The following is a 13,002-nucleotide window of genomic DNA, read 5'->3' as shown; positions in this document are numbered from 1 at the left end:
GGCAAAATAATTGGCACCGAAGACATAAGTGCCACAACCTAGCAGACTATTGCTTGACAGATAGACAGAGTTAATGACCCTCCTGCGTTGCAGCTCATCTGTCTCTACTCCATCTTTGCCATCTTGAAACAAACTGGAGGAGAAGTTTCTCATTACTCCCCTTCCTCTAACACTGACACATCAGAAGGGGGAACTTCTCTCTTACTGGCACAGTGATCTTCTAAGGCCCAGTCGGAGGAGAGAGAATTTAACACTGTTGGCTCAATGGCTCTATCTTTCCTGAGGGTCAAGTTTAATAAATCCCTAACAACTATCTGGGCAGGTTATATTGACTTCTACAAAGTTATCTTTTATTGCATTTTGAGCCAAAGCACACTCACTGTCAGAATCCTGAACATTAGTCTGGCCTAATTTTCCCTTGGTAAAAACTCATCTGCAGCAGCAGATTCCCTTACACAAGCTGAAAACTACTTCACCTTTCTTATCCCAATTTCCAAGTTTAGATAATCACAAGCAGAATTTCAGGAAACATCATTAGCATCTAGTTGGAGACCACTGCGATAGTTCAGGTAAGAAATGATGATATCCTGAATGAAAGCAGTGGCCATGCAGCTAGAGAAGAGAGAACAGAACAAGGAACATTTAAGTACCAACCACACAGCTGTGCTTATATTTACTGAGCACTTTCTATGTGCCAGACATTGTATAGTGTGTGTATTATCTCATTTCATCTTTGCAACAACCCAATAAGGTAAGAACCGTTACTCTATTTTACACATGAGAACACAGGCTCAGAGTCATTAGAAACTTGCCCAAAGTAAGTGGCAGAGCCGGGATTTGAGCCCCAGGAATCTGACCTCAAAACTCATTTTTTTAAAGATTTATTTATTTGTTAGAGAGAGCATGCGAGCACAAGCAAGAGGGGCAGAAGGAGAGGGAGAGGGAATCCCTAGCCGACTCCACACTGAGCATGGAGCCAGATGCAGGGCTTGATCTCACGACCCTGAGATCACGTCCTGAGCTGAAACCAAGAGTCAGTCACTTAACCGACTGCACCGCCCAGGCACCCCTCAAAACTCTCATTTTTAATCTCTGTGTATTACTGTCTCAAATCAGGAGGATTTGGTAATTTATGGAATGTGGGGGTGGGGGAAGGAGAATCAGAGAATTGGGAGGAGTGTTCCAGATTAGGGAAATAGGCAGATAGATGAAAGGTGGAGCCGCTCCCCAAAATGGAGACATAGGAAAAGGAATGGGTTTGAAAGAAGGATGATGATTTGGTTGTGAACATGTTGATAGGGGACATCCAAGTACGATGTCTTTAAATGGTCGGGTGCTTAAAATATGGAGCTTCAGAGAAAGTGATTGAGGCTAAAGAAGTCTGTATCTAGGCAGCAGAGGGGCATGTGAGCAGCAGCAGCGGGGGATGGGGAGGTGGGTAACAGATTTTCTAGAGAAGAAGATGAGCGGAAAAGGCAGTCAGGGATAGAATCTCAGGCACCTGCAACATTTAAGGGACCAGTGAATGAAGAGCCCTTGAATGAGAAAAAGAAACAGTTCAAGGGATGGTAGGAGAATGAGGAGAGACTGGGCCACAGAAACCAGAGGAGAAGGAAGTGTGATGAAGGAATGGTAGCAGTGCCTAATGAAACAGAGAACTCACGTAAGGTAAGAACTGGAAGTTACCAGTGCATTTGGCAATTAGGTCAATGTAAAATTGGCTGGTGGGAATGCAAAATATTATAGCCATTTTGGAAGACGGTATAGCAGTTTCTTGCAAAGCTAAACATTTTCCTAACATATGATTTAGCAGTGGTATTCCTTAGTATTTAACCAAATGAGATAAAAAAGTATGACACACAAAAACCTGCACATGAATGTTTATAGCAGCTTTATTCATAATTGCTAAAACTTGGAAGCAATGAAGATATCCTTTGATAGGTGAATGGATAAACAAACTGGTACATCTGTAGAATGGAATATTATTTAGTGATAACAAAAATGAGCTATCAAGCCATGAAAAGACATGGAGGAACCTTAAATGCATATTACTAAGTGAAAGAAGCCAACTGAAAAGGTTATATACTGTATGATTCCAACTACATGACATTCTGGGAAAGGCAAAACTATAAAGATAGTATTAAGTCCAGTGGTTGCCAGGAGTTGGGGGGGGGAGGGAGGGATAAATAGGTGGAGCACTAGGCCTGTGAAACTATTCTGTGTGATACTATAATCGTGCATACACCTCATTATACATTTGTCCAAACCCACAGAACTATACAACACAAAGAAGGAACCCTAATGTAAACCATGGACTTTAGTTAATAATAATGTATCAATATTGACTCATCAACTGTAACAAATTTTCCACACCAATGCAAAATGTTAATAATAGGGGAAACTGGCAGGGGGTGGGGGGGTACGTGGAAACCGTTTGTATTTTCTGCTCAGTTTTCTGTAAACCTAAAACTGATCTAAAAAATAAGATCTATTGATTAAAATAAAAAGAAAGGAGGAAAGAGGAAAGGAAGGGAATAAAAGAAGAAATATACAAAGGAAGAATGAGAAAGAAAGCCATGTGCATACAATCTTCAAAGTGTAACATGAACCCATAATTACAATTAATCCAATTCTTGGAAATCTTGAATTCTAAGTTGAGTAAAAATATGACTAGTTTCTCTTGTGCTTATCGACTTCTAGAGCTCCCCATCACAAATGCAAGATACAAACCAGTGTCTTTGGCATGATACGAAATTTTTTTCACAGCCCAACTTTGCAACGTGATCTCTGGGTCATCACCCATGTATTACAAGCTTCAGGTGCAACAGTCTCTTTGCTTGTCTTTCCCACTCATGACATGCACTTCCAGACTATGCCTTTTTGCTCTTGCTGTTTCTTCTGCCTATTTCCTCTCCCTTTCTCTAGCTAACAAAATCCTACACATCCTCCACCACTCATCCCACACCTACCCTTCTCTGTGAGAACTTTGCTGATTCCTTTCACTCCTAGCACACTAAGCAAGAAAACTCCCTCTCGGTTTCTGTCTTTCTTTGTGCCCATCTCTTCAATAAATGCATAGTACAGTACAACATCAACAACAAACAGCTTAGTGGGAAAACTGGGGGGCAGAAAGAAGCCTGATCAAAACAGATTTAAGAAGTGGATGGAAGAAATGTATCCATGGAAGGTAGATTATTGTGTGGGGATTGGTTTTTTATTATAATTTGGCATTGTTTGTTTTGGTTTATCTTTAGCATTTGTGGTTTTACCCAACAGGGATTGAGGGTAGTGAAAAGAAAATTCTTGAGTGGCTGTGGTGCTGTCCAATGCTTGTGGTGCTGACGGATGTGCAGCACTGGGTAGGGTCTGTCTCCAGATTGGTAATTCTTCTCCCCAGAGCCGTGGTCCTCTATTTTGGGGAGGGAGGGAGAGAGGAGAATGACTACATCCATTTGTTATCTCATGGAGGTTCAGGAGCCATAGCCTCCCTCATCTGTGGGGGAAGGAGAAAAAGGTTTGCTGACTTGGTAGACACTTCCACTTTTTCTCATGAGATCCACAGGCTCCTGAAGACGAGTTAATGACTAGAAAAAGCAATTAGTTTTTAGTTTTTCTATCATCCACTTAACAGACATTAAAGGCTAACTATATTCCAGGAACCAAGCCAGGCACTGGAATACAAGATAACCAAAACAGGGTTCCTGTCCTCAAGGAGTTTAGTCTAAGCAGGAAAATCAACCTTGAGCCCATGCCAGCAGTTACACGTGAGGGGAGCTGTCTTAGTTCAGGCTGCCAGGACAAGATACCATAGACTGAGTGGCTTAAGTAATAGAAATTTATTTTCTCACGGTTCTCAAGGCTGGAAGTCCAAGATCAAGGTCCAGCAGGGTTTGGTTTTCAGTAAGGACTTTCTTCCTGGCTTGCAGGTGGCCAGTTTCTTGCTATGTCTTCATATGGCCTTTCCTCTGAGAATGGGCGTGGTGGGGGGGGGGCAGATAGGAGCATGATTAGAGAGAGTAGGGGGAGGGACTTTCTTTGATGTCTCTCCTATAAAAACACTAATCCTATCAGATCAGGGCCCCACCCTTATGACCTCACTTTATCTTATTTACCTCCTAAAGGCACTATTTCCAAGTAGTCACACTGAGGATCAGGGCCTCAATGTATGAATTTGGGGGAGGGGAACACAACTCAGCCCATGACAGGAGCTTATAGAAAACTGTAAGAGCACAGATGAGGGCATGATCGCTTTGTCTAGGGAAAGAAGGCTCGGCGATGACTTGGTGTGGATTTTGAGCACGTGGGTATCAGTATATGTGATTTTGGTAGCCCCAGTTTGGAGGCTCTGGTGATCTAGCAGTGCTGGGCAGTCAACAAGTAACTATTGTCCCATGTAAAAAGAAGAGGTCTCTATACCACAGGCTTTCTGTCAATCATAACTTTATTCAATGATATTCTTAGGCCTCTGATACTATTTTTATATGTGTTAGCAGCTTTTCTTGATGGTAGAGTATGTCACAGGTTTCCAGATGTCACTCAGCCTTTGCTGCAACAGCCTCTGTATGCCTCCTGCAGAGGGGATTATTTCAACGATTCAGTAACTGTCAGATTCAGAAGTACTGTATACTTCACGTGGCTCCAGAAATAAGCATACGTGTTCCTTTGCAATAGTGAGGTGTGTAAAATGAGTCATGGGCTTGCTCAAAAGGGTTTTCTGCCCCTGTTGTCCCTGTGTTTTGCAGATAGCATTTGGGGACCCCAGGCTTTGTGAACAGCCAGGGCTGTACTGTCCCCATTGATAATATTATGTGGGGTACTATTCTCAGAAAAAGGAAATGTCCCAGAAGTTTTGAGAAAAGTAACCACTCCTTTCTTTATAGTTGTCACATTCGGTTTACATTTCTCATTTGGCACCTGGCCTTAGGGGCTTCATTAAGACCTATCAGGGCCAGTTTCTTTAAGGTAGGGAGAGAGTCACATTGCTCCCTGTTCTAACCTCATTTGGGAGTCCATGATGGCAGTATCCCAGCAGTGATCACTTTTGGATAAACCAGTACGATTGTTGTGTATTAAAAATAAGCTTATCGGGGCACCTGGGTGGCTCAGTCGTTAAGTGTCTGCCTTCGGCTCAGGTCATGATCCCAGAGTCCTGGGATCAAGCCCTGCATCGGGCTCGCTGCTCAGTGGGAAACCTGCTTCTCCCTCTCCCACTCCCCCTGCTTGTGTTCCCTCTCTCGCTGTGTCTCTCTCTGTCAAATAAATAAAATCTTTAAAAAAAAAAAATAAGCTTATCATTCTACTGGCACTTTGTCTGCCCAGTAGAATTCAGTCTCTGTAATGCACTGCCCTGAGTCTGGCTATTCTCCCCTTGGTATAAGCCAAATAATAGCCAAAGCAGAATTCCAGCCTGTTGCCCATAAGAGCTGCTACCCTCAAGGAAATGGGGGCAAGGCCTTGAGCAGGGAGGGTGCTTGGAGGGTTTGCATTGAAAGTAATGTTCCCATCTTCAGGACCAACAATTCTGGCTTTCAAAATAAGGAAAAAGTGGTAATATGGCTCAAGTCAAAATGAAAACCCTCTTCCTTTCTATGACCGCTCTAGTTGGGGAGTTAGTTTTCTGTTGCTTCAACAAGTGGTCTGGAGGACACTCCTGTGATGGTTAGGGCCATTGACAACACTTGATTAAAACTTGACAGCTTTTCTCCCTATCTCCTCCCTCCCCCCTCCCCACTGAGACTCTGTTTAGAGGAGCATTTGTGAGACAAACTGGGCTTACAAACATTGAAACAGCTGCTCTCCCAGCCCCTTGACTCCTGTACTGCTGCAGTCACGGTGCTGGAACTCTCTGCCGAGGAGGGTGGAGTGTCTGGATCGCTGCTCTTCCCTGTTAACATAAAGGCAGTTCATTACAGGTTTTGACCCTGCCTGCATTCTCCCTCCCTTACAACATGCACATTCATCTCTTTTTGTGGTATTACTGCTGCCAGAATGCAAACTTCATCTCTCTGTCATCTGAGCATCATTCAAAAGCATTCCGCCCATTTGTGAATTATTCCCTGACTTGATAGGGCAGTGTTACAGGTCCTCTGCCAGCAGAAGGGAGTTCGACAAGACCTGAAGACCCAAGACTTTCAGAAGCTGTGACGAGCAGACTAGGAAGCCACAAGACATTGTGAGCTGAGTGGATGTCTTAATAAGCTTTTAGATGTGATTTGGCCAGAGTTGGCAGAGGAAGCTCAAGGGAAAAAGGCGAGTAAATCGTTGCAGACCCACTGGGCGTGACAACCCTAGGAAGCTAATGATCTCTCCAGGAAGGAATTGACAGCAATTATCCAGCAACAGAACACCATGTAGAATGGGGAGGACAGACCCCCAGATGTGAGTACAATCTCTCTTCACTACAGGGTTTTGAGCAGTAGGAGCAAAGCGAGTTATTGTAATTGATGGTGCTCCCTAACCACTGGTTCTGGGTGCCTGTGGACTGTCTCTGGGTGGGCTGTGCATAAGGTCCTGGCTGGGACTTTTGTTTGCCAGGTCTCTTCTAGAATATTTTGTCTGTCAGGAAACTGAATGTAGTGGTTTGGGGATATTGGTACCAGGAGACTTTGTTGTAAATCCTCAGGAAAACAGCAAGAACAAACCTCATAGACCTTTTGCTATAAAAAGAAAACAGATTGCATCACAGACCAAGCAGCTGTGTGGCCCTCTGGCATTCGTGATGAGAGAAAAAAAGCATTGGCAAATTGGAATGCAGTGAAAATGGGGCAGTGGGCTAGGAGAAAGGAGGGAAATCTTTCTTAGGAAGCTAACTAAATACTTTATGGATTCAGGAAGCTCATTGAATATTTATGATCATGGATTTATTTCATTTCTGCTTAAAGAACTGGCAGCATGTTTGCATTTAATGTTTTTCTCTGGAGCCCTGTGAAAGTGAGCATTGTGACAAAGAGGGATGTGATTGATAGATGTGGGGCAGAAGAAATTCCTCACCGCCAGCCGTGGGAAGTGTCTTGAATGATAGCTGATCTATTTGGAAGAGGAGGCTCAGATTTAATGAGGGAATGGGGCTGCTACAGCCTGGGGACCCAACAAGTTGGCAGTGGAATTTAACTCGTTGATTGCAGACTCGCTGCCACCTCTTTATTCCTCTCCCTCCCCCACTTCTTGTTGGGGGTCCTCTATCCCCCTTATTTCTCTCCCTCAGCCCGCCTCCACCTGGCCTGATTTGTTAGTTCAGAGGTGTCAGACAAGAAGCTGAGTATCCCCTTATTCCAAAAGGATGGAGGTGTAGAAAGGAAGCCAAAAGGAAGACTCAGCCACTTTGATCTCTTCCCACCACGCTGTGTGTAAATGCAACTGTAGGTGAATGCTGGAGGTCCTACCAGCGAGCCTATTACTGGATTTAAATTGAGAATGAACTTGAGATGCCCAAGCACAAAGGGATGATGCTAGCTGCAGACTGGTAACTGGAACCCTAGGATTCTGTTCCTGATTTTGCAAGCAGTTTTCTGTGCAACTCTAGTTGGGGGAAGTATCCAAAATCCTATAAGCAACATGTCCTGGAGCTGCCCTGTTCCTCTGGCAGGCTGTGCATTGGCCATGGTGGAGGCGGTCGGGTGGAGTGGGGTGGGGAGTGGGGAGCATTTCATTCTTAAGTAGCTGTAACTGAAAAGCAAAAAAAAATTAAAAATAATTTTTAAAAATTCTGTTTGGCCAATATTTCTCAACTGTAGTGTTTTTCTATCTTAAAAAAAAAAAAAGGAATAGTAATGTGTGCTGGATTTGCAAAGGGCTGTTTACCAAAGGTAATTATGTAAACAAGGCTATCTCAGAAGCCTGCAACCATGGCAATAAGTGTCTAAGAGCTGGATTTATTGTCTGGGACAGGAGGGGAGTGGCTGTCCATGTACTGTGGGCCTGCTGACCCGCGCATCTGTTGCTGGGGAGACTGGACAGCACTGCTGGTCTGCAGCTCGTGACCTCGGCTGATGGGCTGCACTGGGTTTGCAGCAAGGACATCTCTATGTCTATCCCCAGGAGCTAAGCTCTGAAGTAAAATGAGTGAAATTTTAGTCATGATAACAGTATTTGTATGAACTGGGCCATTGTAGTTGAGACATTCAGATGCCCATTACAAGAAAAGTTTGGGTACAGGAAGATGGCCGTTGAGTGCACAAAGATAACAAATGAGTAAATGGAAGAATGTGGTTGTAGAGGGAGAGCATTTAGGAAGCCACAGCTAATACTGTATTTTCCTGCCTTTTGGGCCTGGAATGCTTTTGCAGTATTGGGGCAAACAGAACAGAAGCTCAGTATTACTGGCTTGAAGTTACCACAGATTATCTGAATAGAGAGACAGTGTATCCAATGTTTACAAAAACAAACCACTCTAAACAGTGGAACGGTCTGGGAAACATAAAGCCCAAACTAGTCTCTCAGTGGGATCCTGGGAATCTCCAGTGGCATTTCCAGCTCTGTTTCTCTGCTTTGAGTCTCAGCGTTACCCTTTCATTGGCTCATTCATTCAACCAAGATTTCCAGTGCATCCCAGGGACCTCTGACCATGGCTAACAGAGGAGTCCTCTGCTTTGGAGCATCCCTTCTCCAGATTTGTTGCACTTCCAGTGAGCAGAGCAGGGTGGATTGGTTTGGTTTTTTCTTTTTTTTTTTTTTTTAAGATTTTATTTATTTATCTGACAGAGAGAGACACCGCGAGAGAGGGAACACAAGCAGGGGGAGTGGGAGAGGGAGAAGCAGGCTTCCCGCCGAGCAGGGAACCCGATGCAGGGCTCGATCCCAGGACCCTGGGAACATGACCTGAGCCGAAGGCTGGCGCTTAACGACTGAGCCACCCAGGTGCCCCCCCTTTTTTTTCTTAAGATTTATTTATTTGAGGGGTGAGGGGCAGAGAGAGAGAAGGGAGAGAGAACCTCAAGCAGACTCCCTGCTGAGTGCAGAGCCCAGTCGATCCCAGGACCCTGAGATCATGACCTGAGCCAAAATCAAGAGTCGGATGTTTAACCAACTGGGCCACCCAGGTGCCCCGAATCCTTTACTTTTGACATAATTACCAGTGGCTTTGGTTTGCTCTAATGGTGGCCCAGGGCTACTGATAGGAGTCAGTCTTTAAAATTCTGTCCATTTGCCATTTGGTGGAAAGAAGAGGTTAAGTTTACTGCTAGTTACTACCTCCAGACCACTGCTCTGAGTGGGGCTTCGCATCCTAGAGGTGGTTTTAGTAGGCCTTTTATTTCCTGTTAGGCATGGAAGCGACAGAAGCAGCCCCCCCCCCGTGCAGTTGGCAGCGCGCACTGTCAGTGGTTCTAGCATCCTTGTTGTTCCCAAAGTGGGTTGTTCTGACAATAATTGGAACTGGGAGATGGCCCGGGCCTGTGCCCAGCTCTCCATCTGTCCCAGAACTCAGGAAACTGCACTGTTTACAGTGAGGCAAGGATGAAGCAAAGGAACTGCAGTAAATGCTGGGACAAAATCCCAAGGATTTAACCCACTCCTCAGGGTGTCCGTGGGTGTGATCCACAGGCACCTTCACCTGCCAGCAGAAGCAGCGTGTTAGCTGTGGCAGACCCACAAAACATGGTCCAGAGGCCCTTTGAGATCATACATGGTATAGTTACCTACCAAAGACAGGCCTGGAACCCCCGTGATGTGGATGGGATTATAGCAGGTCTCTGCTACCTGGGATGGAAGTACAGAGCAGACCTCACGGTTTTGGTTATAATCCTCTGGAGAACGTCCCTGAAGCGGGAAGAAGGGAGGGAGATTGGCACATGCTGCTGCCTTCTGTTTCCCAGTTCAGGGGCTTTGGTGTGCAGAGTGTGCTTCGTGCTTGTCCTGTCTTTACCCAGCTTCTGTCCCCTGCCATTGAGCCCTCAGCAGATGCCCTGAGATCAGAGAGAAGAGGTGTGGCCCATCCTGTGTGCTGAGTGGTGCTGATGGCAACTTTGTTTTGTAATCCCTAGGTCCTGAAGATGGCATAGTAATAATAGAGGCACCTTCTAAGGATCGGGAGCATCTTGACCCGTGGGTGCCTGCCCGGGCCAGTGGCGCCGTGTTGAGCTGAAGGAACTTGTCTACTGCGTTCCTGAAAACCTCTTTCTCTCCTAATTCATGAGCCAGCAGGATGCGGTCGCTGCACTTTCAGAACGCCTTCTCATAGCTGCGTACAAAGGCCAAGCAGAGAATGTGGTTCAGCTCATCAACAAGGGCGCCAAGGTAGCAGTTACCAAGGTAACAAGAAGGGGAAAAAAAAAACGCTTTAGCCATTCCCTGGGAAAAAGCTTACCTCCTAATAACCATTGTCTGTACAACTGTTGTGTTTGGTTTGAAGCTTTCATAGAACTGGCTTCTTCTTTTTTCCAGTGATGACAGTTTGGAGAGAAGGAAGGGGGATTAAAATGCTTTCAGTGCTATCTTTCAAATGGAGTGACTTGTAATTAGCATTTGACAGTCTTTAAAATCACAGTGTGGCTTTTTCTCACCTACTTCTTTAGCTAAATGGATAAGAGATCTCTCTGGAGAAGTTGGGGTACAAAAACTTATTGGGAAGAATGTTTGTACAATAATCACATTAGACCAGCTTGTGGACAGGGCAGCCCATCCACTGTGCAGAGCCTCACTGGTCCCGTCTGTACAGTGACAGGCTTGGACCAGATGACGGCCACCATCTCTTTGGGCTTTCATTTCATATGGGTCAGTAAAAGTGTATGGTAAGCTTTGGAGGACATTGCTTATCCCCCACCAACAGATAATACCATGGGAGACGAGAGAACATACTGGCCAATGGGCAGTTTTGTAGCAAAACGGAGGAAAGTCAGGCTGTAGAGTTAGGTGACAAGTTAAAATACAAAGAGGGGATAATGCTGATGGAAAATACTTATTGAGCACTTAGTATTGCTCTAAGGACTTTACAGTCCTCTAGACGAGGTTCTTTTTTTCATCCCCACTGTAGAGATGAGGAAACTGAGGCACAGAATGATATAAGTAACTTGCTTAGGGTCCTTCAGCTGTTGAGTGGCAGAATTGCTACTTGTACCTGCAGAGTCTAACTCCAAAGCCCACCCTCCAGGCCACCCCAGATAGAGCTGTGGTAAGAAGCAAAGTTTAGTTTTCAAATGGTAATGCCTGACCACCAGTGGCAAAGAATGGCCACATTTTCAGTTACTCATATGCAGTCTCTATATTTCGTGATTCTGATGTGTGCTTTTTTGGCATCACCAAGCAAGCAGTTTAACAGTTTAAGGTCTCAGTCCCACAAGAGTGCCTCCCCCCGCCCCCGCCGCCCCCACACAGGTACAGTTGCCAAGCACAGGTTATGACCTGTGCTTCTAACCAACTGGTTATAAATCAAAGGTTCCCACAACTCCCTCCTTGGGTTCGATTAATTTGCTAGAGGCAGTCACAGAACTCAGGAAGACATTTTGCTTACTAGATTACCAGTTCATTATGAAAGGATATGATATAACTGAGGATCAGCCAGATAGAAGAGAGACATTAGGGCAAGATATGAAGAAAGGGGCACAGAGCTTCCATGCTCTCTGAGTGCACCACCCTCCCAGCACCTCCACGTCTTCACCAACCCAGAAGTTTTCTGAATTCTCTTGGTTTTTATGGAGGCTTCATTGATAATTACTGATTGACATTCAACCTCCAGTCTCACCACCCTCCCTGGAGGCCATGGGATAGGACAGAAAGTTTAACCCTCTAATCAAGGTTGGTTCCCCTGGCAACCAGCCCCCATCCTTAGGGGCTTTCCAAAAGTTACCTCATTAATAAAAACTCAGGTGTGGTTGAAAGGGACTTACTATGAAGAAAACACTTCTTTCACTTTTTTGGATCTGGAGCTATTTCAGGAACTGAGGACAAAAGACCAACTACTGTAACAAAAGATGCTCCCATTGCTCTTATCTCTTAGGAAATTCCAAGGATTTGAGGAACCATGAGCCAGGAATGGGGACTAAAACTAAATATATATTTATTATAAAGATATTCCAGGCTCATGGATTAGAAGAAAAAATATTGTTAAAATGTCTATACTATCCAAAGCAATGTACACATTCAATACAATCTTTATTAATATACCAACAGCATTTTTCATAGAACCAGAACAAGCAATCCTAAAATTTGTATGGAACCACAAAAGATCCCAAATAGCTAAAGCAATCTTGAAAAAGTAAAACAAAGCTGGAGGCAATCAGAATTCTGGGCTTCAAGTTATATTACAAAGCTGCAGTAATCAAAAAAGTATGGTACTGGCACAAAAATAGACACATGGGGTGCCTCGGTGGCTTAGTCAGTTAAGCATCAGACTCTTGGTTTTAGCTCAGGTCATGATCTCAGGGTCATGAGATCGAGCCCTGCATCAGGCCCCATGCTCAGCAGGGAGTCTACTTGAGATTTGCTCTCTTCCTCGCCCTCTGCTTCTCCCCATCCCTCCCCCCAAAATAAATAAATAAGTCTTTAAGAAAATGGACATATAGATCAATGGACCAGAAAAGAAATCCAGAAATAAATCCACAATTATATGGTCAATTAATCTTCGACAAAGGAGGCAAGAATGTACAATGGGAGAAGGACAGACTCTTCAACAAATGGTGCTGGGAAAACTGGACAGCAACATGCAAAAGAGTGAAACTGGGCCACTTTCTTACACCATACACAAAAATAAATTCAAAATGGATTAAAGACCTAAATGTGAGACCTGAAACCATAAAAATCCTGAAAGAGCACAGGCAGTAACTTCTTTGACATTAGGCTTAGCAACTTCTTTCTAGATATGTCTCCTGAGGCAAGGAAAACAAAAGCAAAAATAAACTATTGGGACTACATCAAAATAAAAAAGCTTCTGCACAGCAAAGGAAACAATCAACAGAACTAAAAGACAACCAACTGAATGGGAGAAGATATTTGCAAATGACATATTCAATAAAGGGTTAGTATCCAAATATATAAAGAACTTATAAAACTCAACACCCCAAAAACAAA

The 13,002-nt window shown here is 44.3% G+C and overlaps 1 protein-coding gene across 7 annotated transcripts in view; it reads left to right on the top strand.

The window, feature by feature from the left end:
• The window catches only part of ANKRD6 (ankyrin repeat domain 6), a 140,899-nt gene that overhangs the window by 60,807 nt on the left and 67,090 nt on the right, over positions 1-13,002 (top strand). For 5 of the 7 annotated variants that reach the window (XM_032409286.1, XM_032409285.1, XM_032409284.1 and 2 more), the window contains exons 1-2: positions 1,222-1,668; positions 9,981-10,248. In XM_032409286.1, the coding sequence (XP_032265177.1) occupies positions 10,129-10,248 (120 nt within the window). In that variant the 5' untranslated portion in view covers positions 1,222-1,668; positions 9,981-10,128. Of the gene's footprint in view, positions 1-1,221; positions 1,669-6,100; positions 6,379-9,980; positions 10,249-13,002 lie in introns of those variants that run through there. The other 2 variants (XM_032409279.1, XM_032409281.1) reach the window with 2 other exon arrangements.

The sequence above is a fragment of the Phoca vitulina genome, unplaced genomic scaffold (assembly GCF_004348235.1).
Source record: "Phoca vitulina isolate PV1807 unplaced genomic scaffold, GSC_HSeal_1.0 scaffold11, whole genome shotgun sequence".
Taxonomy (NCBI): Eukaryota; Metazoa; Chordata; class Mammalia; order Carnivora; family Phocidae; genus Phoca; species Phoca vitulina.
The sequence above is the reverse complement of the archived record's forward strand: the minus strand, read 5'-3'. Positions and strand labels throughout refer to the sequence as shown.